The sequence below is a fragment of the Muscardinus avellanarius genome (assembly GCF_963383645.1).
Source record: "Muscardinus avellanarius genome assembly, chromosome: X".
Lineage (NCBI taxonomy): Eukaryota > Metazoa > Chordata > Mammalia > Rodentia > Gliridae > Muscardinus > Muscardinus avellanarius.
The window spans coordinates 34848893-34874185 of record NC_137792.1 but is presented as its reverse complement, the minus strand read 5'-3'; the positions used below and the strand labels follow the sequence as shown (position 1 = coordinate 34874185).

General features: G+C 39.2%; 1 protein-coding gene across 6 annotated transcripts in view; it reads left to right on the top strand.

Annotated features, from left to right (window-relative positions):
- Window positions 1-25293, top strand: part of CASK (calcium/calmodulin dependent serine protein kinase) — a gene marked incomplete at both ends in the record, with an annotated part of 384129 nt that overhangs the window by 247235 nt on the left and 111601 nt on the right. For 3 of the 6 annotated variants that reach the window (XM_080718574.1, XM_080718572.1, XM_080718571.1), the window contains 5 exons: window positions 1289-1464; window positions 5503-5625; window positions 7884-7967; window positions 16238-16337; window positions 19798-19815. In XM_080718574.1, coding sequence (XP_080574700.1) covers window positions 1289-1464; window positions 5503-5625; window positions 7884-7967; window positions 16238-16337; window positions 19798-19815 — 501 coding nt within the window. The remainder of the gene's footprint in view (window positions 1-1288; window positions 1465-5502; window positions 5626-7883; window positions 7968-16237; window positions 16338-19797; window positions 19816-25293) is intronic. The other 3 variants (XM_080718576.1, XM_080718575.1, XM_080718573.1) reach the window with 1 other exon arrangement.

The following is a 25293-nucleotide window of genomic DNA, read 5'->3' as shown; positions in this document are numbered from 1 at the left end:
TAACTTAGAGGTAGAATGCCTCTAGGTTCAATCCCTAGAACCAAAAAGATAAAAATAAGTAAATAAAAACCCTGAATCACAGTTCTGGCTCTTCAAAGTAAAAATTATTTTACTCAGTATGATAAGAGAAAGATAACAAAGAGGAAGGAAGGAAGGGGGCTGGGCCTCCAGACAGCTAGAGGAGCTGCCAAGGTTAGTGGCAGTGTCCCATCCCACAGTCATTTTCTTACAGGACACATACTGTTATTTCACAGTAGAAGAAAAGGCTCCCTTTAGGCTGCTGTGTTTAAAGATAATTATTAATGTCAAACAAGTCATAGCAAATTCCTTCAAGAAAACTAGTTTTCATTGTCTTTCTTTTTTGTTTTTGTTTCGCTTATTTTTTAGTATTGAGGATGAGACCAGAGGCTATCTACCTCTGAGCTACACCCCATCCCTATTTTACTTTTTATTTGGAAACAAGATATTGCTAAGTTGCAGAGGACCTCTCAAAGTTGATGAGGCTGGTCTGGAACCTCCTATCTCAACCTCCCAAGCACTGGGATTACAAGCGTGCACCACCACTTGGCTAGAAAGCTAGTTTTTGATGGGGTGGGGTGCAGGAGAAAGCTCTTCAGAGAAGATAAAGGTTACAGAAGATTGACTAGGAGGAGACTTATGATTTTGCTTTGGTAGATGTTATAGACTGGCTCTCATTTCTCTCCAAATCTTAACATTATAAGGAAGCTAGGAATTTCTAGTCTAACCAAATATCACTAACCATTGCTAATCACTATGATCAACTCGTAAAATGAACGGAACTGGACTGCAGATTCAAATTCCTATTCCAAACAAATGTCCTTAGCATTAGGTTTCATTGGGGAGTTTTCACTTGGCAGTCAAAATAATCCTTTTGCCACAGATTATTTTTTTCCCATACCTGCCCTCTCCTCTCCCCTTCCTGGCCTCTGCCCGGGGGAGGCACATTCCTGGGCAGGTACAAAAACTGCATCTCCACATGCAGACTTTGCCACCTGCCTCTGCTCCATATTAGAAACGTTAAACTTCATGAAGCAAGAGCTGTGTGACTTTCTACTATGTAGCAGGCCAGATTCAAGAGGGAGTACCAGGGTCCGAGCCTGGGCTCGCTGTTTTCGAGAGGTAAAATTTTTTTCTCCTCTGTGAACTTTATTCTATGGGGACAGGAGATGTAGGAAGAGGATATTATTTTTGTTTGGACTGTTATCAGTCCGTCATTTTCAGTGTTTGGTCAACAGTCTTCCTTCATGGTGTGTTGTTTTAAATACAGGACGTGTGGGAACCCCACACTTTATGGCCCCAGAAGTGGTCAAAAGAGAGCCTTACGGAAAACCAGTCGACGTCTGGGGCTGTGGCGTGATCCTTTTCATCCTGCTCAGTGGTTGTTTACCTTTCTACGGAACCAAGGAGAGATTGTTTGAAGGCATTATTAAAGGAAAATACAAGGTAATATATTATGGCCATTTTATTTTCCCACTGAGGTTAAATTCTCCCGAAAACTGTTTGGAAGTTAACTGTCATTGTGCACTGGTTGACTACACCTAATCATGCAGTCAGAGGAAACTCTCTATTACACCTGGATCTGGGAGCCCAGTGAGACGACTTAGGGCCCAGGTAAGTTTCTGAGCTATCAGCAGATACGTTTCTTTGCTGACCCAGGAGACGAAAACGTCTGGGGCCCTTCTTTGTAGAGTTGAAAAAGGGGCCTCATCTTTAAAAGATGGGGCATAATTTGTAAAATTAAAATGTGTGGATGTATCACTGTGATTTTCACTATGGTAAATATTTATGATGCACCAATAAAACATTATCAAAAAATAATAGATTAAAAAATGAAATTTTCACCCAGGTACTTTGAGTCATTTCTTACCTTAATTTTAAATTTATGCCAGCACGGATGGGCATGATGGCTCACACTGTAATCCCAGTACTTGGGAAGCTGAGACAGGAGGATCATAGGTTGGAGGCCAGCCTCTGCAACTTGAAAGGCTCTCGGCAACTTAGTGAGACTCCATTGCAAAATAGGAAACTTAAAAGGGCTGGGGGTATAGTTTAGAGGTAGAATGCCCATGGATTCAATCCCCAGTGCCAAAAAAAACTATGCTAGCACAACCAAAAAAAAATAGGCCATTTATATTCCAGGATAAACTGAAATGCCAGCATAACTGTGTTTCATAATACCACTTAGAGGCATTTTTCCCGTGTGTGTGTGTGCATGTATGCGTGGTACTGAGGATTAAACCAGGGGCATTCTACCTCCAAGCTACACCCCAGTCCTGTTTTATTTTTTTAGTTAGAAACAGGGCCTTGCTAAGTTGCAGAAGCTGGCCTTGAGCCTATGATCCTCCTGTCTGGCATGCAGGAATGTGCCCCCACACTTGTCTCTTAGAGGCATTTGGATGTGACTTAAACATTCATATTTTTGACTACTGTGTGTCAGAAACCTCCTGTACTGTCACAGGCTTGTGATTAGTGAATTATTCATTTCATTATTTAAAAACTAAAAAGTCATGCTAACACTGTGAATGATGTACCAAAAACACCTAAGGAATTCTTAAACGTACATAAGCCGAAGTTTAATTTCACTACCCTAGGTCTTCTACTTTTTTGCCCTGTGCCACCACAAACAGCTGGCAGGAATGGGGGGGGGGGATGAGGAGCATGGGGTATGCACATTGGGTGAGGGCAGTTTATGGTGGGGAAATTCTTTTCCATGATTATGGGAATCACCCTGTGATTTTCAGCCATGCCTGGCAATATAAAACCAAACAAGTTTATGCAACACTAAATTCCCAACTGTGAGGCCGCTAAAGTGTTTTTTTTTAATTCTTTGGTAATATTATAATTTTATATGGAAACTGGGCAGGGTGAGGCACACCCATGATCCCAGTACTCGGGAGGCTGAGACAGGAGAATCGCAGGTTCGAGACCAGCCTTGGCAACTTAGCAAGGTCCTCGGCCACCTAGCAAAAGCCAGTTTCAAAATCAAAAAATAAAAGGGCTGGGATGTGACTTGGAGTTATGAAACACCCCTGGGTTCAGCCTCCAGTAACAAAAAAAGACGAATTTTATATGGGATTTGAGGAGGGAATGAAGGAAAACTAAAGAAAATAAAGACAGTCAAATAGTTTCAGAGCTGCTGTCTCACTGTTTTAAGCAGTAAGTAAAGCTTGTGGAGAGAAGAATGGCACATGATTATTCATTGGTTTGCCCTGTGTATCATCAGCTCGTTCACACATAAAGGCTTGTCTTTTGTTTCGTTTGATTTGAGATAATTGTCCAAACTCTGTTGACGGAGAAAGCTGTTTTAAGCGTAGATTTTTTTATTTTTCGGCTTTAGTTTAAGCCAGTTGGCCACTGGGGGAATAAAATCAATACTCTCAAAGTAACTAAATGCCTCCGGAAATTGCTTGTAAGCAGTCCTCCCCCTCCAGTCCCTCAGCAGTACACAGCCCAGGGCTTTCTGGATGAATTTTGCCAAATCAAAGTCACAGATACGATGATACTAGCAAGCATGGTAGCTAACGGAGACCTAGCACATATTCAAGCCACTCTAAGCTCTTGACTTATATTAACTCGTTTAATCCTCTCAGAGATTTCTGACGTGAGCACTATATAATAAAATCTCCCACCTGCCTTTTTGAGTTATAAGCATTTGCTAATAATAGAATTCTTCCTTTGTGTTTGTTCAGTTGCTAACTTCCTGGTTTCCAAGGCAATGTACTTCATTCCAATAGAGTCTGGGATTTGATTTGGGCTATTTTTAAAACGTTGAACAGTTATTTTTGTTTCTTGGTAAGAAACTTGGGCTGCTCATAATGTCCAAAAAGTTAAGTATTTTAAAATCCCCTGTTCCTAAGGAATAATAACAGTATTATAGTAAGTAAGATAGATAGTAGCAGCTATATCATAATTTCTGTTCCTGAAGCTTGAAGCTTTGAGGTTAATAACTTATTTACTCTTTTACTTGGATAATCTCACCTCTTGCTTATCTTCGTGTCTTCCTTACAAAGGTCCAGGTTTTCAGCTGCCTAGTTTGAAGTATAGATCCATTTTGCCTTGATGAATCTCATGGGCCACTCTAAAAATATACTATGATGTGATTCTATCAGTATTTGTTCCTTTTTATTATAAAAATTTTCAAACAAACAAAAGTAGTGGAGAAGGCCCAATGCCAGTAATTAATATATAGCCTATATTATTTTCTCTGTATCCCATATACTAATAAATATTTTACAGTACTGGAGAATGAACCCAGGGATGCTGTACCACTGAGCTACATCTCTAGCCCTTTTATTGTTTTTTGTTTTGAGACAGTGTCTCACTAAGTTGCCCAGGCTGGCACTGAACTTGCAATCCTACGCCCTGAGTGGCTGAGATTACAAGTGTACACCACCTCACCCGGCACTGATACACTATTTCAAAACACATCTCAAAAAAATCATCATCCTAGTAGTTCTTAACACCACCAACAACAAAAGGGTGAGGCCTTGGGTTCCATCCCTGGCATCAACATTGCCAGAAGCTGCATAGGAATTCACCCCTACTCTGTCTCTACCGCCTGTCCCTACTTGCCTTACTAAGCCCAAATCACTCTTCTGGAATTTATGATTTGCAGTCTCAGACATATCCCCTTCCCCAAGAGCTTTCCAGCTTATTCCTCACAGACCCACAGCTGTTCTCAGAAGTCTTTTGAATAACTCATAATTCTTTTTATTTGATTTTAATCAAATTATAATGTGGCTTACTTGTCTCATCTCTGAAAGAAAGATGTAAGAAACTTCACTGAGGACAATATACAAGCAGACTGATTATTTTTCAGGGTATTAGTAATGATATATATTTTCCTGAACCTAAATATCCTGTTAATGATTGTTTATGGTTTTATAATTACTGCCAATTCCATTTTTTTGTGTGGTACTGGGGTTCCTGGAAACCCTTCTACCTCCATGCTACACTCCCAGACCTATTTTATACTTTTTATTTGGAAACAGGGTCTCTTAAGCCAGTGAGGCTAGCTTCGAAGGTGCGCGATCCTCTTGTCTCCGCCTCCCAAGCGTGGGGATTACAAGCGTGTGCCACTACGCCCGGCTGCCAATTCCAATTTTTAAAAACATGTTTTAAAAATATTTCTTCAAACTTTAAATGTTTTCCATGCCTGTAATTCCAATGTTTGGGAGGCTGAGGCAGGAGGATTGCATGTTCAAGTCCATTTCCCCGTAAATGACATAATTTTGTTCTTCTTTATGGCTAAGTAAAATTCCATTGTGTACATATCCCATAGTTTTGTAATCCATTCATCTGTTGATGGATATCTTGTCTGGTTCCATAGTTTGGCAAATGTACATTGGAAAGTACACCTTTTAGAATGAGATTTCTGTTCTTTGCTCTGAGAATTTTGTTCACATTGAAGCAATAGAATAGTAAATAATAGTAGTGTTAAGTCCTTATTGAAGATAACTTTGTACTTTTTCTCTTTCTCAGATGAATCCAAGGCAGTGGAGCCATATCTCTGAAAGTGCCAAAGACCTAGTACGCCGCATGCTGATGCTGGATCCAGCTGAGAGAATCACTGTTTATGAAGCACTGAATCACCCATGGCTTAAGGTACCCAAGCTCACAGCTCACCTCCATACTTTTTGAACATTTCAGTGACAGACACATACTATTCTCTGGGGATGTCCTTAGTGAGACCCTGTTTCCAAATAATAAGTGAAAGGGGTATAGCTCAGAGGCAGAATGTTCCTAGGTTCAATCCCTAGTACCATAAAAAAAGGATTATCTGAGGGAGTGAGACCTGTTTGTTCTCTGCCAAACACGTTCCAAAGACATAACACGAATAACTAAAATTATACCACTTATACCACATTATAATTACTCATATTTATTTTGGGTGTGACTTTGAATTTTACAGTAGATACTAGATATGAGTTTATTGCCTTAGGGAAAAGTCACTTTTATTATTTTTTTTTGTGTGTGTGTGGTACTGGGGGTGGAACCCAGGGGCTTTTCTACCTCTGGGCTCTACTCCCAGACCTATTTTATACTTTATTTGGAAACAGGGTCTCACTAAGTTGCTGAGAGCCTAAGTAGCTGAGGCTGGCTTCGAACCTGCACGATCCTCCTGTCTCAGCCTCCCAAGCTCTGGGATTACAAGTATGCGCCACCATGCCTGGCTGAAAAGTCACCTTTAAAAATTATTTTTGTATCCCATTTTTCCAATGAGTATTAAGGAAAATTATAACTCAAGACAACAGTGAAACAGTGCTATTTGATTCAAACACAATAAGGTTCAGTAATTCCAAGAAATCTTCACCTTGTAGGTAAGAAAACTAATGCTCAGAGAAGCTAAGAATCTAGCCCCACGTCACAGATGTTGTCAGTGGTGGAACTAGGATTTCAAGCTGTCACTTATATAGATCCTATCCCTGTCACTTCCTCTATGGAGTGCTCAAACAACTTCCTCTTTTCTGTAGCATCAGTTTTCTGTGTGTTAGATCTAACATCCTATAATTTTTCTGTATGTTTTATTGTAGTACCAGGAATTGAAAACAAGGGCATTCTACATCTAAGCTACACCCCAAGCCCTATTTTATTTTTTCTTTTGAAACAGGATTTCACTAAGTCGTGGAGTCCTCTCAAGTACTAGGATTATAGGTGTGTACCACCACATCTGGCTGTCATAGTACTTTTTTTTTTTTTTTGCAGTACTGGGGATGGAACCCAGGAGCATTCTACCTCCAAGCTATGCCCCCAGCCCAATTTTTTATTATTATTTTGAAACAGGGTCTCACTGAGTTGCGAAGGGCCTCACTAAGTAGCTGAGGCTGTCCATGAATCACAATCCTCCTGTCTCAGCCTCCAATGTCCAGCTTTCATAGTACTTTTGACATACTCTCCAATTTACCTTGCTTGGTATTTTTTCATCTTCTCTAACTAGAACATGAGCTACATGATAGCTGCTATCTTGGTTGATTTTACTTGTTATATCCTGATTTTATAGAACAATGCTCATCCATCAGGGATTAAATTGGATTCTATTTTTTTCTTTTTTGGTGGTACTGGGGGTGGAACCCAGAGGCTTTCTACCTCCGGGCTACACTCCCAGACCCATTTTATATTTTATTTGGAAACAGGGTCTCACTAGGTTGCTGAGAGCCTCACTAAGTAGCTGAGGCTGGCTTCGAACCCGTGCGATCCTCCTGTCTCAGCCTCCCAAGCGCGGGGATTACAAGCATGCGCCACCACACCCGGCTTAAATTGGATTCTAGAGAGGACAGCAGGCAGCCCCTCCGCAACTTAGACCTTTTCAAAATAAAAAATAGGGCTGGGGTGTAGCTCAGAGGTAGACTGCCTGGGGTTCAATCCTCAGTACCATAAAATAAAATAAAAGGGATTCTGCATGACGGAAATGGTTGAATCAGATGGCCTTGAAGAGTTTGTCCTGGCTTAAATAATCTGTGATTTTTTTTTTTTAGTTAAGTTTCTCCTCACAGTAAAGAATGCTGAAACACATGTGGATTTAATTTTTCCAATGCTCATTTTACCTGGAAAAAAAATCACAGCAAAAGTAAATGTATATGTTCCCAGTAATTACAGTTATTTTACCCACATAGCCATATACCTGAAAATTAGATGACCTATTATTTAGGTCCTTTATTGTTACTGAAGATAAAAAAAAAAACGTTATTTTACCCTTTATATCTCTTATTTCAGTGTTTACCAGTATCATGGAATAAAATTTCCAGTCTCCTAGCATTTAATCTAAGCTTCCCGTTTCAGAATTGGGGCTTTATTATTTTATATTAAGCTTCTTTGCTTTGTTTAAATTGTTATGTGTGTTTATTATTTTTCTTCTTTAATAGGAACGGGATCGTTATGCCTACAAAATTCATCTTCCAGAAACAGTGGAACAACTGAGGAAATTCAATGCACGGAGGAAACTAAAGGTAAATTACAGAAGTCAGCAGAGCCAAACAGTTGATGATTATATTTTTATATTGTTTTGTTGCCCTTAAATAGAGCCTAGTGTGAGCAATTGTTTTTGCTATAGCTAAATTCTCATTTCTAAAAATTACCACCATTTCAATACAATTTTGTTTTTTAAAATCATTTAGGTTAATGTTTCAGTATGAATCTAAACAAATTTTAATAACAGGAACATAAATTCTATTTTAGATTTGTTTTGTCCTTAAAACTGGTATCAGAGATAAAGTTACATTATCAGCCATTATTAATGAATATGGATCTAGGCTACATTTTCTCAAATTTAATTGTTTTGACAGAAAATACATCATTTGGCCATGCGTGGTGGTGCACACTTGTAATCTCCGCGTTTGGGAGGCTGAGACAGGAGGATCGCATGGTTCAAAGCCAGCCTCAGCTGCTTTGTGAGGCTCAAAACATAGTGAGACCCTGTTTCCAAATAAAGTATAAAATAGGTCTGGGAGTATAGCCTGAAGGTAAAAAAAAAAAAAAAAGCCCCTGGGTTCTACCCCAGTACCACAAAAAAAATAAATAAATAAGAAAATGCATTGTTTGAGTCAGTGGAATAGCATGGAATTAACACCAGATCTAGAATTGAACAACCATCACAAAGCAATAAATATAATCTACCACCTTATTCTACCAAAAAAGATTTTCAGATCACTTTTTCTGCCTTCTTTTCTTTATTCTTCCTAGATATCTCTCTCTCTCTCTCTCTCTCTCTCTCTCTCTCTCTCTCTCTCTCTCTCTCTCTCTCTCTCTCTCTTTCCCTATCATTTACCTCATGAAAATGGTAATTAAGCTGGATGTAGTGGCACATACCTATAATCCTAGTATTTGAGAGGCTGAGGCAGAAGAAGCCAGCCTCTGCAACGTAGTGACACTCAGCAACCTAGTGAGACCCTGTTTCAAAACAACAAATAAAAAGGTATATCTTGGAGTAGAATGCCCCTGGGTTCAACCCCATACCCCCCCCCCCACACACACACACACGGCAGTTACCCCATATGACTTCAAAAGGCTCTGAAAAGACCCACATTAAATAGTAGAGTTTTTTTTATCACTGCAAGAAAATGCTATAGGACAATACTACCCTACGCTAGCTAGGGCAACAGAAGAAATTATTGCATTATGCTATTCAAATTCATGTATGTTTCGCTTGCCTTTTGGATTGAACCTAGGGATGTTCTGCCTCTGAGCTACTAGAAGCCTAGCCCTTTTTATTTTGAAATGGGATCTTGCTAAGTTTCTGAGGTTGGTCTTGAACCTGCCATTCTCTTTTCTTAGCTCCCAAGTACTGGGATTACAGACATGTGTACCATATAGAGCTTTTGACTTACTTTTGATACAGAAAATGTTAGGTCTGGTATTTTAGTTGTTGACTGTATAGTAGTCTTCTCTGTTTACATGATTTCTGCCAACTATAAAACCTTTCTACCTGGGCATGGTGGTATGCCTGTAATCCCAGTACTTGGGAGGATGAGACAGTAGGACTGCAGGTTTGCAGCCAGCCTCAGCAACTTAGGGAGGCCCTCTGCAACTTAGTGAGACCCTGTTTCAAAATAAAAATAAAATAGGGGTGAGGGGGCATAGCTCAAAGGTAGAATGCCTCTGGGTTCAATCTCCACTACCATACACATACACCTATACATACCACTTTTCTATACCAAAAATTGCAATAGTATTAATTTATTATTATTTAATCTCTAAAGTTTATGGATGAGTTTATATAACTCTAGATATATAAGAACATTTATATGAATTCAGGAGAAATTATTGGGCTGTGATAGTCTCCTGTAAAGCTGAAATGTCCGATGTAGTATCCACTAGCCACAAGCTACTAGCTTTTAAATTTGTTAATCAAAATTAAATAAAATTCAAGGGTTAGCTCCCCATTCACATTAATATATTTTACGTGTTCAGTAAGCACGTGTGACTAGTGGCTACATACCAGACAGCATGACTATAAAATATTCACACTATTGCAGAAAGTTCCTTTGAGGCTATAAAACAAAGGAAATTTTAACATGTCATCGTTGACGGTTCCCATTTAAGCCTTGCTCCTATTGACATTCAAACCGGATCTTCTCTTGTTTTTTTTTTTTTTAAGTGGTACTACAGATGGAACCCAGGGACATTCTGCCCAGCTCTTTTATTTTAAAATAGGGTCTCACTAGGTTGATTAGAGTCTCATTACATTGCTGAGGCTGGTCTTAAACCTGCAATCCAGTCCTGGGATTATAGGTATGCACCACCACACCCGACTTCTCTTTGCTTTTTAAATATCTCTGTAAACCGGGCGTGGTGGTGCACGCTTGTAATCTCAGCGTTAGAAAGGCTGAGACAGGAGAGTCGCAGAGGTTCAAAGCCAACCTCAGCTACTTAGTGAGGCTCAAAACATAATGAGACCCTGTTTCCAAATAAAGTATAAAAATAAGTCTGGGAGTATAACTGGGAGGTAGAAAAGCCCCTGGGTTCCACCCCCAGTACCACAAAAAAAAAATTCGTGTAAAAAAATAATTATGGCCGGGCATGGTGGTGCACCCTTTTAATCCCCGCGCTTGGGAAGTGGAGACAGGAGGATCGCGATGGTTTGAAGTCAGCCATGCTGGCTTAAGAGACCCTGTTTCCAAATAAAAATATAAAAATAAAATAGGTCTGGGAGTGTAGTCCGAAGGTAGAAGGGCTTCCAGGAACCCCAGTACCACCAAAAAAATAAATAATAATGATAATAATAATAATTATTATTATTATTATTATTATGGGTGATATGGCATGACTGACATGGCACCCAAAGAAGTGTCCTAAGACTTGTGTTTCTTCGCCTTTCTATTCACCTGAACTGGTAGAACCTATAAAAGAAAAAAAAAAAATCTTGTCATTCCAAGTGAAAGTTAGTCTACTCTGAAATTAGTTTTTTCCCCAAAGAAACTTGTTCTGTTTTGTTCTTACTTTTTTTGTGTTACTGGGGGTTGAACTCAAAAGCATTCTACCTCTAAGCTGCACCCCCAGAACTATTTTTTAATTATCTTGAAACAGGGTCTTGCCAGGTTATCTTTCACTGGCTTCGAACCTGCAATCCTTTCTGTCTCAGCCTCCCAAGTACTGGGATTATAGGTATGTACCACCGCACCGGGCAACAAAGAAACTATGAATGGTACTTAACTCTTCCCTAAAACTCATAACACTGCTGCAGCCTCATCTGACCCTACCTTATGCTGGCCTAAACCTCCAAGTGCCCAGGTACAGACATTTCTCCAGAGGGCTGGAGCCCCTCACAAGAGACATCCTGTCATTCTCTCAGCGCCACAGAGTCAGAGTTGGGCTTAAAATAGCCGAAGTGGTGACTAAGATGCACTTGGACAGGGCCAAGCTGTCACAGCAGAGAAGGGGTCATGTGGATTTACCACATCCCTTTACAGGGCTATTTAAAGTTTTAAGACCCGCCAAACAACCTAGAATGAAGAGCATCAGCAGGGTCGATACTGGATTTATTTTTTCAGCATTTTCTGGTTAAGGCTGCATTTCTTTAGCTTAGCCACCCGGTTCAAACATGGCACACCTGCCCTCCTTGGGGAATTAATTCTCCTCATTCTGTCTCTCCTTCTAGCTTCTAGAAGATATTGCAACTTCCCTGGCTTCGAGAGTCCAGGCCCATCCTTCTGCCCAGACACTGTTCTAAAGCGCCTCAATCTTGAGAGACAACCTAATTTTTAGGACTCTCTGAGAAGTTGTTAAAAGGGAAGTTCACTGAAACCAGTAGAAGATTCCTTTTGTCAAGCCTAGCCTTGGTGGCGTGCACTTGGAATCCCAGTACTTGGGAGGCTGAGATAGGAGGATTGCAGGTTCCAGGCCAGCATGCAGTAATTTAGTGAGAACCTGCTTGAAAAAATAAATAAATAAAAAGGGCTTTGGGTGTAACTTGGAGGTAAAATGCCCCTGCACTGAACCCCTAGTACAAAGTGAACACAAACAAATAAACAAATAAATAAAGATATGCTTTTAGCTAATTCATAGGATTGTTAGGATGTAATGAATTAACATATTATAATGAAATAATTGCAGGTGGTAGATAGTGCTCCATCGATATTATATGCTGTTAACTTTGTGACTGTTGCTTATGTATTGCTGTGACTTTAATGTCATACCTTTGCTTGGGTACCCTGTGAATGACTATAATTCCTGAATGAGAATTCCATACCATTTTAGCTTCTTGCCAGTCATTGACTTTAACATATTCAAGGTTTTTAAAAGCCTTTTTTAAAAAGTATAGAACATTGAGGGTTTCACTGGAGAATCTCTGTTCTTGTATTTCTTCAAAAATAAATATGCAAGCCAGGCGCGGTGACACACGCTTGTAACCCCAGTACTTGAAAGGCTGAGGCCAGAGGATTGTGGTTCATGGCCAGCCTCAGCTACTTAGTGAGGCCCTACGCAACTCAGTGAGACCTTGTTTAAAAATAAAGAATAAAACATAGAGCTGGGGCGGTGTGGCTTGGAGGTAGAATGCCCTTGGGTTCCATCCCCAGTACTGCAAAAATAATAGTAATAATAAAAATAATAGTGATAATAATTAAGCATTGACACTCCCACTATTCTGATCATCTTTTTTCCTCACTGTTAAGAGAAGCCCCAGCACTTGTAATTTATTGCAATGTGCATTTCCTTTCCATTACTTTCCTCTAGTATCAGACCATCATACAATACACAGTAGCTCCCTTGACCTGTGGGGGCCATGTTCTAAGACAGTGAATGCCTGAATTCACAGACAGAACCACACTTAGTATAGGATATTTTTTCCTCTATGTGCATATCTCTGATAAAGTGTAATTTATAAATTGGCACAATAAGGAACTAGCAACAATAGCTAATAATATATTAAACCAGGTGTGGTGATGCACGCCTGTAATCCCAAGTACTTGGGAGGCCGAGATAAGAGGAATGCAGGTTCAAGGCCAGCCTTATCAATTTAGTGAGATCCTGTTTCAAATTTTAAAAATATAGAACTGGGAGTGTACTTTGGAGATAGACTGCCTCTGGTTGTAATCTCCAGCACCATACACACAAAAAAAATAATAATTAATAAGTATACCTACTAAATTAAAGCAGATAGAAAGCTTCTTTGTCAAAAAGTTTACTAAATTAGAAATTTTGAAGTGTTTGGATAAGATTAGATATTACATTGTTGTGCCCACAGGCTCTTCAAAGCATTCATGTAGCACCGGGGCTGGCATACTACAAACCTGGGGGCTGAATCCAGCCAGCTGCCTCTGTTGTATATAAAGTTTTATTAGAAACACAACACCACACATTCATTTCTGTTTTGTCTGTTGCTGCTTTCATACTCCAATAACGGACTCGAGGCTGCAAAAGAAACCACAGTTTCAACCTGAAATTATTTACTGTCTGGCCCTTTACAGAAAAAAGAAAAACCTTGATCCTTGATATAGTAAAAATCTTTGGGGCCGGGCGTGGTGGCGCACGCTCGTAATCCCAGCATTTGAGAGTCAGAGACTGGGAGATCATGGTTCACAGACAGCCTCAGCTACTTGGCGAGTCCCTTCGCAACTCCGTGAGACCATGTTTTAAAAAAAAATTTTTTAAGACTAAAAAATAGGGCTGGGAGTATAGCTCGGAGGTAGAATGCCCCTGGGTTCCATTCCCAGTACTGAAAAAAAAAATCTTTGAACTGGGGAGAGTAACCAGTGAACCCCAATTCTATCTACCCTTGATTATGTCTCTAAGTTGACAGTAATCTTAACAGGTTGCTAAACATCTCTGGAACTCAGTTTTCCCATCTGCAAAACTGAATATCTTAGAATGAGCCATCTCTAAAACCCTCATAAACCTCTACTAATCCACCAACTACTTTGGACTCTTTTGCTGTTTTACGTCATCGCTGTGCATTGAATATTTGAACCACGTGTGGTTACTGAGTTTAGAGAACTAAGTAAACAAAACTGCTAGCCCTAAGACAGACAAAGTAGGAACTTGCTACTATTGCTTCAGAAGTATTGACTTCTCGGGGCTCTTTTAAATAAGTGCTTCTCTAATGGTATGTCTATTTATTTATATATCTTTGACTATTTTGGTAACCAGAATAGACCTTAAAACATAAAATGAACATATTAAGAAAGTCAGTTAAATTTCATTTGGAAATAAAAATAAAGCATCTCTCAAAATCTAGTTTCAGTATGTAGGAAATGTGATTTGATATATAAAAATTTCAATACCACTCAACTTTTAGGGAACATGTATAATATGTAAAGTGAAATACAATTCTTCTATAAAAAGAAGAATTCAACACTCGCTACTGTTTTTTAAACACAGTTGTGTGTAATTTAGCATAAGCACCTTTATGTGCTAACCTCAAACTCTTGGCAATCTAAAAAATTGCCTGGAATGGTCACAGCAAGATGACGTCTCTGATTTTTGTTCTACAGTCTGTTTTTTAATTCATATTTATATCTACAGAACCCCTTAAGATGACCATCCCCCAAAAGCAAACTTTGTAGAGTATATTTCTATTAATATTTTCATGGATTTATTAACAAATGCTTCCAGACATAAGAGATTTATCTCTCTTTTCAGAAAAATTCAAGAGTTCAATATTTAAAATTTATATGTAGACTACTACGGACATTAGACAAGTTAGGTGATTGTGTGTGTGTGTGTGTGTGTGTGTGTGTGTGTGTGTGTGTGTGTCCATGCACAGGAGCCCTTGAACCCAGAGGCATTCTACCTTCAAGGTACCTCATCAGGCCTTGCTAGGTTGCTGAGGCTGTCCTCAAACCTGAGATCCTCCTGTCTCAGCCTCCCCAGCACTGGGACTACACGCATGCGCCACCACACCTGGCTAACTTAGGTGATTTGATACTTAAACTACCTAAACAAGCAATTCTGTGTAGATGAGTAAAAGGCTGTAGCTATTAGTTGGGTTAGTAGTGATTTGCACTTACAAAATGCTTTATAGTTTCCCAAGCATTTCTGTGTACATCATAGCTTTTGATAACCCAGTAAGGTAAATACAGTGTATCGATTTTAATATCCTCAGTTTACAGATAGGAAAACCTAGAGAGATTAAATGTTTTACTCAAGCAGTGCCCTGTAGCTAGAAAGGGGCCCAGCTAGGGAACAACCCTGCAAGTTTTCACACTCTTCCTGTTGCTGAAGCAATTAACTCCCATCCTTCCCCCACTTACCAGTCCTAAGGTATGTCAGGCACTCAACACGGCAGTGGTTCTCAACTCAGGAGAGGCCACACGTGGCTTAAAAGAGTCACACACAAGCCGGGTACGGTGGTGCAGGTCTGTAATCCCCGTACTTGGGAGGCTGAGACAGGAAAATTACAGGTTCTAGGTCACCCTCGACAACTTAATAAGACCCTCAGCAGCCTAGCAAGACCTTGTTTCAAAATAAAAAGCTGCAGGAATGGATGGTGGCGCACACTTGGCATCCCAGTAGTTGGAAGGCTGAGACAGGAGGGTGGCGGGTCCATGGCCAGCCTTAGCTACATAGTGAGGGCCTCTGCAACTTAGTGACACCCTGTTTCAGAAAAAAAAAAAATAGGGCCGGGAGTAGAATGCCCCTGGGTTCAATACTCTGTGCCACAAGAAATAATAAATTAAATAACTAAAAAGTAAAATAGGGCTGGGGATGAAGCTAGGAGGTAGAATCACCTAGATTCAATCCCCAATTTTACAAAAATAATACGTACATACATACATACATACATACATAGTCTCATGCGATGTGCAGCCTGATTGAGAACTCATATACAAAAGTATTCAAGTAACACATCATCATTGTTCAAAACAAGAAGGAAGGAGTAAAAACATACTAGGAACATTCTAGTGTGTGATCACTCATATCTATATATACATTTTTTTACCAAAAATGAGATCATACTTACATTTTTTTGAAAGCTTTCCATTTCATTGAACATCCTTCTGCAGCATCATTTTATAACGACAACAGAATATTCCATTATACGGTGCATATTTGAGTACAGGATGTAATTAATTAATAGACTTCTGCAATTCCCAACTGTGATATTCTTGTATATGCCAACATCATTTATTGAAAGGAATCCAAAATTATTTGTAAAGCTACCTCTCTTCAAGCCAACATCTCCTTTGTATTTGCCTTTCCGAGTGATCCTTACGGTAACACATTGAATTCACTATTGTGTATTGGTTTGTTTTAATCATATGCTTTTCCATCTCTGCTTTAGGGTGCAGTTCTAGCCGCTGTGTCAAGTCACAAATTCAACTCATTCTATGGGGATCCCCCCGAAGAGTTGCCAGATTTCTCTGAAGACCCTACCTCCTCAGGTAACTAGATAAATTGTCTGCCTGCCTGTTTGGGTCACTTGGTGTCCATTGCGAAGAAACTTTTTCTGTGCATTTAGCCAACTCTTCCCAGGGATTCTAAGGCAGATTGTCAGCGATCAAATCCTACGTACATGTATTTTCTCTCTTATTTTAATACCAAAATCACCCTCCCCTGCTGCTCCTAAGCCAACATCTCACTCTTTTCTTTTGCCTCGTTAATACTTCCTCCCCTTCGTACACTCCAGAGCCAACATTGCATTTTATCCAGTCCAACATGGGAGGCAGGCATTTAGCTTTCTGATCACGTCTCCCTCTACAAAACTTTCCCATGTACGATTTCTCCCAGGCCAGCCATCTGAAATCAGTCTTTGGAACAGTACCACTTTGCAATGAGTACTTCGATGTATACCGGTCTCATGAGTTTTGTCTTGAAACAATGATCAAGTTCTTCTCTCTCAGTATAAAGTCTGTAACACATGAGAGAAGCACTTGAAGAGGAAGAACATGACCTGTTCTGGTGAACTGTCTCCCAAAAAACCTGCCCGTGTGCATGAAATCCTCGTGTAAAGTGTTCAGACTTCCATCTTATCCACGAGAGGTCCTCAAAGATCATTTAGGAAAAATCCAAAGGATCATTTATACGTATAGACACGTGCATGTGTGTATCCCTTCTTAAATTTTATTTTTATGTCTTTATTTACCAAACTCCTGAGTCATATGTCCTCTGGCCTCCACTTTTCTCTCTCATTAGAACCACTCAGTGTCTGTCATGCAGTTGATTTTGCACTGCTGACTTGATCTGGGCACTCTCCTACTGACTTCTTCAGAATGCACGTATCATCATTGAAGTCAAGGCCCAGAGCCCTTCCTAAAGTATGAGTTTTGGGCCCACACTCAGCAGTGTAAGAAGAATGGTCACACTAATGCTCCTTCCATGTTGGAACCAAGAGCATGTATTAGTGTTTATGCTTCTGCCCTCCTGTTGATGCATATATGTGCACATACATGCTCAGCATTTCTTACCAATTGGTATATGCTTATTATACCTTGTGCAAAATCACAGGATGGAGCTTCCCATTCCAACAGGTATAGAGTTCCCCGTTTGGGCTTTTGCTCATTGGGATATGAATCTTCCTCTTTTAAGCGAAGGTGATTTCCAAAAGCATTCAGAAATGGGACTCCGACACTAGAAGTGAGTCAAAGGAGAAAGCCTTGCTCTCTTCCTCTTCTGCTGCCATAGTAGCCATCCAGAGCCCTTCCTGCAGGAAAGGCCATGGCATGGTCGTGCATATGGTGTGGCCCCCAACACTCCCTACTTTTTCATCTCTTTTCTGTTATTGTTTTCTTCCCATACGTTTTGCTCCCTTCTCCTGTAACTTTGTGTTAGTTTGAATTTCTCTGTTCCCTCCTCACACCCAGATTCCAATTGACCCTATTTAGAGGGAGTGGACCCAATAATAGTTTTTATGTCAGACTGTGACTATATGATATAGTTATATTCTTGGAATATATTTAGGATAAATCTCTGGTGATTTTAGACCAATATCTGTACTATCATTTTCATCTTTAGAAATTGTCCTAGAAATTACCTCAGTGTTGACCCTTATTAATATTTACCTCTGCCTAGCAAGGATTTAATAAGCTCTTAAGCATTCTTTTCTTGGATGAATTGGAGTTTTCCCTTAGAGGAAGGAATTCTCTACATTTATAGGCATGTTTATTTTCTATTAAATATATTTTATTACCCAGCTTTTTCTTCTTTTCATTATTTTAATGATTTGACTGAATAGTTTCTGATTCTAGACCTTGATTATTAAACAAAAAATAAAGCCTCTTCATCTTGCAGGCAGCCTGCAAATCCTCATATTAGTTATCCACAATTTAATATTCTTTCCTGCCTCCCCTTTCCTGCGACTATGCACCGTTTCTTTCTCTTTTTTTTTTTTTTTTTTTGACTCCTGGATCCTGATGATCTTGTAAGCAGTCTATATGTTAGTTTGACATGCTTACTGCTTATCAGAAGTATATTTCAATGGCATTGTGTAGGTGCTGCAAATAAATACTGGAAGAAGTCAAAATGTTCTCAACATATCTAATGCTAATCACCTACCCTAAATAAAAAGAAGTTTTTATATCTCAAGAAATATAAAACAAAGGAAAAATTTGAACATTCTAACATTCTTCTGAATTTCCCATTACTATCAAGAATTATTCATACATCTCTAAAATCAATTTTTAATACTAAGCCATTTAAAGGATGTACTCTACTATTATGATCCGCATCATTTATCAAATAGCTAATCTGTCAGCAAGTGTCTTTTCTGCAAGTTGCAGAAAGCCAGTCATATATTTTATCTGGACCCACATAAAGCTTTGCACTTTCATAAATTAAAATACCTATGTATTCATTTTAATTCTTTTTCTTTTCATTTTTAAAATATTTTCACTAATGTTCAACCCAAAATTCTCTATTTATATTACTATTTAGATTCTTTATCATTTAAGTTCCTAAAGTCAGCCTTTCCAGTGCCCTTCTGTTTAAATTTGTATGGGTTTACTTTATAGTATAAAACACAAAACACTCCATCATTACCTAACAGTTCGTTTAAGCCCATGACAAAAAGAAAAATGGTGAGGGAAGATGTGCTTGCAGGGCGGGGCCTTGGAGACTGGGAAGGAAGAGTTAGAAAGAGAGGGGACCATGCAAGGTCACCAGGTGCCCTTTCTTGAGATGGACTGTCTCTTGTGTCCCACCTGTTGACAATGCTTTTTCTTTTAATGAAATGATAATGATCAATAGATCAATTTTGAATGACTATATTTAATAAAATTAACAACTGGCCATCTTATTTGATCCCCTAAATTTCTTGAAATTCTATTGGTCTGTGAAATCCCAAAGTTTGAGAAGAATGGTAAATCTGCCTGCTCACAAAACACAGCATCTTATTTTCTTAAATGGACTCTTATCATAGTAATAAGTAAATATTATGTGCATATAGGAAAATATGAATATTTAAAATCACAATTTAAAAATTAATCAGCTCCCCAATTTGTCAGCTAAAGAAAAGTCAAACAAGTGGGTTTGTCATTTCTAATGTAAACCAGTTTTTCAGAGAAGATATTTTTCTGGTTTGATTATTGAAATTAATCTATCATGCTTTTACTCGAATTCATGGCATTTAATCTTATCCTTACCAGTGTGTATTATTACTTACTAATTTAAAGTTGAAATATTCTGTTGTGTTATTTGAAATCAAAGAGGTCAGAATTAGAACCCAGTGTTTGGTGTCTGAAATCCGAACCAGCCCTAGTGATCATGCCCGAATGGGAGGACTTCCCTTGGGGTCGGCTGAGGGGTCCACGTTTCTGTGGCTTATCTAGCGGGCCCAACTGTGCTTGATAACCTGCTTGCTCTAAAATCATACTGTTTGTCGTTTGTCCATATGCTGCCTTCCTCTAGGACTTCTAGCGGCAGAAAGTAGGTATCCCTTTGGTTTCCTCTAAGGTTTCTCTTTTATGCAAACGTGTTTGGCTTTGCATGGTTCATAATCAGCTTGACTGTTTCCTTGGCTGTTTGTGTTTAGAAGTTTAACTATGAATTTTAACACTGTCTGACCATGAAATTAAAACTCGAAAATATAGATTTTCTGGAGTATTCTTACCCAAATATTAACTTTCACTTCTTTCAAAAGCAGGAAAAGGGGCAGTGTTAAAATTTCAACCACACTTAAAACTATCTCACATCTGAATTTCAAACACCAATACATTAATTCGGGGAAAGGATAACATTTTATTTTATAGTTTGCTTTCAAGAAAACGTTCAGGGTAAGTGCATTTTCCTTTGATGATTTCATAACCTATAAGTGGTTCTGATTACTTGAGTTCATTTCATTTTCAGTTCATTAATACGGAGCTGGGAAATAAACTGAAATCGTGTCTCTTAACAACTGTTACTGTCAGACATTTATAAGGAAAAACAGGGCAGACAGATTTTAATTACAAAGGGATACAATTTGAGTATGTGAGGAAATTAAAATTAAGAAATGTACACACACCAGGGGTGGTGGCGCACACCTGTAATCCCAGTACTTGAGAGGCTGAGGCGAGGATCGCAGGTACAAAGCCAGCCTCAGCAACTTAATGAGAGCCTGTTCTAAATTTTAAAAAAATAGGTCTGAGGGTGTAGCTCAGAGGTAGAATGCCCCTGAGTTTAATTCCCAGTACCAAAACAGAAAAGAAACATATACATGCACAGTCTGGATAAGACAGATCATGATTATCAATCAGTATTCCAGTTATGATAATGGTAATAGCGTTCTGACACATTTCTCATGGGGAAGCTGAGCAAAGTAAACAAGGCATCTCTCCATGTTATTTCCTACCAAAAAAAAAGTGATTCCACAATGCTGTCAATCTCAATTTCAATTTCAAAAAACAAAATAAACCGTGACCTCAAGGTCGTATTTACTAGGGGGTAAGGTGATAAAAGACAAAGATAAGTTAGAAAGTCTGAGTGCTAATGAGTGTTCATCATGGAGTTTTCTTGTGTTAGTTATTTGCAGCTCACATAAGAAGGGAATTGATACTGAAATCTCACAGTGTATTAGTTATCTATTGCTGTCAGGGAATTACTCAAGGTAGCATTTCCTTTCCATTCCTGTGGGTGAGGGATGGGAGCATGGCTTACTGGGTGCCTCTGACTCCAGAGATCTCATGAGATGGCTGTCCGGAGCTGCCATCTCCCTGAAAGGCAGGTTGCTGCCAGACTTCTTTCGGTTCCTCACTGACTGTGGCTCTCTCTCCAGAAGGTTGTTTATGACATGGCAGCCTGCTTCCCTACCACAAATGATGAAAGAGAGGGCAAAAGTGTGAGAGAGTGCCCAAGATAGAAGACATAATTTTTATAACCTTCATCTTGGAAGTGACATCACTTTTGCCCTATCATATTCATTAGCAATGAGTCGATATGCCCAGCTGGCACTCCAGTGGAGGGAATTAATCACACAAGGGTGAGAATACCAGGAGGAGAGAAGCAGCCCACCACATTTCAGCTAATGGCTGTCCTGGGATCTTTCCAAAGGGACTGAAATCAGAGTGTCATAGTAATATATGCAGATCCATGTTCATAGCAGCACAATTCACAACAGCCAAATTGTGGAACCAAACTACGTGTCCATCAGTAAATGAATGGGTCGCAACATTAAGGGATATAAACCCAGTAGAATTCTACTCCGCAATAAAGAACAAAGTTATGTCATTTGAAGGAAAATGGGTGGATCTGGAGAACATTATATTAAATATGATTAGCCAGTCACAGAAAGTGAAGGATATGTGTTCTCTCATATGCAGTAGCTATGGCGTAATGGGGAGACCAAGGGGGCTTGAGATAATAGAGGAGAGACCGGGGGAGGTGGTCTAGGGGAAGGCTGGGTGGGGGGAGAAGGAGAATCAATGAAGGAAACACTTCCATTGACATTATGTGCATATGTGAGAATACCAATGTCAATCTCAATATCCTGTATGGGGAAGGGGAGAGTGGGGAGGGAACCAGGGTAAAGGCCACCAAGTGCTGTGTGCATGTGTGTCACGACCACTATTAACTACATTATGATGTGAGACTACAATACAGCAATAAAAGTATAAAAATAAATTAAAATTCCATTAAAAATGTGAGACTCTTCCCATGTTGATTTAGCACTCCTCCCTCCCTCTTTCTTCTCTTTCTCGGTCAGCCAGACATGTCACAATATTTGGGAATGCGCATCTTAGAGTTATCAGTACTGCTTTCCCTTAGTTGCAAAGCTTTACTCAAACACCTAACAGCCAGTAGAATGTTACTGAAGTACATTGAAAAAATTTTTGCTCAAAAGACCTTGCTATTGCTGGGTGTAGTGGTGCAGGCCTGTAATCCCAGTACTTGGGAGACTAAGATAGGAGGATCACAGATTCAAGGTCAGCCTTAGGAATTTAGTGAGGAGACCCTCAGAAATTTAGGGAGACCGTTTTGTTTCAAAACAAAAAAATAAAAAGATCTGGGAGTGTAGCTCAGAGCAGAATATTCAATCCTCAGTACATACATACATACATGTAAATGAATGAATTTTAAAACTTAATAAAGAATACTTTCGTAAACAGATTTTTAAATGTTATTGTGCTTTCAAGGAGAGCATTTGATTGGGTAACACGAATGTGTAGTGCTACAGTGTTGTGTTTATGAATCACTAATACAGTAGGAAAGAGAGGCTATTGATTTCAGAAGAAGTTGGACTAGATTCAGATGCTGGATTTGCCAGTGATACCATGCTTCGTAGCTCTACATATAATTTAAGAAATACATATCTTTGTTGAAATAACTGCCAAGAAACTGATAGAGTGATATACTTAAGATTTATGTATTTTATTCTATGTAAATTTTACTTGAGAGCGAGGAAGGGGTATTAAAATCTTTCCTGAAGCGTTTAGAGGTTAAGTGGCTGATGTTAGCCACCCTGTCATTGACTATGAAAGGTTAAAAGAAATCAAGTGAATTGACGGATGGATAGCTGGATAGACAACATGGTAAGGCAAACAGCAAGCTGTTCGCAATTGTAGGTTTGGGGTGGGAGTAGACAAAGTTCTTTGAAACTTCCTACGTGTTTGGAATTTTTCGTAGTAAAATGTTGGGGGCATCCAAAACAGACTCAGTCTATTTTAACACTGAGAACCTTTTAGTTTAAACATTCTACTGTTTATTTTTCTGTCTTCTTTTTAGGTTATTTTTACTCAGCCAACTTTTTCATGAGACTTTTCCACTCTTGGAATGAAATTATTGTAGACCCAAAGTAGTTTATATTGACTTTAAAAACATACTTCTCTTGAAAGATTTAAAGAAATGGGCTTGGAAAATATTTTTTAAACAGTGGACATATTTATGCTTTTTTTTCTTCTTGTATGGTGCTAGGGATTGAATCCTGGAGTGCTCTTTCTCTGAGCTACCCCCAGGCCTTTTTGTTTTTTATTGTGGAACAGGCTATTACTAAGTTCTTGAGCCCTGGCCTCAAACCTGTGATCCTCCTGTCTCAGCCTCCTAAGTGCTGGGACTACAGGCATGCATCATCATACCCAGCCATAGTTATGCGGGTTTTTTTTACTATTATTTTATAATAGCAGAGACCTTTTTGGAAGACTTATCTTAGTGAGATTCTTTAAAAACAAAGTATTCAAAGTTAAAATGTATTATTAGCAACCTGATTGTTAGATATAAACTTGATTACCAAATGAACTACATAATAAGTAAAGTAAAATGCAATTCCAAAGGCAGGGCAGAAGTGCTTCTAATCAATACATCAATGTAAAAATGTAGGTCAAGGACTAGAAAAAATAAGTCTTACATGGTAAATAAGATTGAAGTTAAAGAGGGAATACAAATTAAATTAATAATGTATATTATCCCAGTGTATTGCTGAGAATAAAACGAGGTTTGGGGGAGACCAGTCTGTAGTGGAAGGAGCACTGAAATGGGAGTCCGAGACCTGGGTTCCAAGATTCACTCTTCTGCTTATTTATAGACTTTGGACAAGTCATCTAAACTGAGCCTTTAGGTTTTTGTTTTTTGCGGGTCTGGGGATGGAACCCAGGGGCATTCAACCTCCAAGCTACACCCCCTGCCCTGTTTTTTATTCTTTATTTTGAAACTGGGTCTCACTGAGTTGCAGAGGGCTTCACTAAGTAGCTGAGGCTGTCCGTGAACCGCGATCCTCCGGTCTCAGCCTCCCGAATGCTGGGATTACAAGCGTGCGCCACCACACCCGGCTGGGACTCATTTCTTATTGCTTTCAATGAGGGATGAACAGTGTTAGCTTTGAACTCATTTTCTGATTTTTTGCCACTTTTTTTTTTCCCGCGGTATTGGGAATAGAACCCAGGGGCATTCTACCTCCAAGCTACACCCCAGCCCAATTTTTTTCCTTTGTTTTGAAACAGAGTCTCACTGAGTTGCAGAGGGCCTCACTAAGTAGCTGAGGCTGTCTGCGAACCACGATCCTCCTGTCTCAGCCTCCCAAATGCTGAATTACAAGCATGTGCCACCATGCCACTTTGAACAAAGTAAAAGTCCCCAGAAGAGCCAGTAGAAGGAAGTGGATTCCATTCATAGCTCCTCTTCTGAAGGAGCAGGGGTAATGCAAACTGGCTGCCACCTTCTATCTTTTTTATCCTATTCCATATCAACCTTATGTTTCTAGTGAAAGACTACCAGTACCCTGGCAGGCATAATTAAAAAGTACCCATAGTTACTTCAACAGATAGTCAAACTGCAATAAAAGGAATGAACTAGCTAGGACACACTAGGATCACAGGTTGGAGGACAGCCTCTGCAAGAGGCTCTCAACAACCTAGCAGGAACCTGTTTCCAAAAAAAATAAAAATAAAAGGAGGACTGGAAGTGTAGCTCTGAAGTAGAAAGCTCCTGGGTTTGATCCTTAATACCACAAAAAAAGGAGTAAGCATGGCTGTAAAAGAGCAACATGCGGAATCCTCGTGGTGATGAAACTTTCCGTTGCTTCGCTTGTACCAGTGTCACCAGCCTGGCTGTGATACAGTACTACAGCTTCGCACTAGAGGAAACTGGGTAAAGGGTACATTAGATCTTTGTGGCTTTTTTTAACAGATGCATGTATATATCTATAGTGATCTTAAAATAAAAGGTCAAATTTTTAAAAACTAGCCACAGTAATCTCCACATGGATAGCCACAGGGTTTGTGTCTTAAGCACCAAATCTTTAACATAAGTAAATAGTTCTGCAAAGATCAATAGCCAATGTTTGCTGTTTTAGAAAACTTGAAATATGGACAAAAACATAATGAAGTATAAATAAATATAACTTTTAGTGTATTTCATTCTGATTTTTTCTGAGTGTCTATATATTTCATTTTCATCATAACTGGAATTTTTCATAATTTTCTAAATCTTTCATAA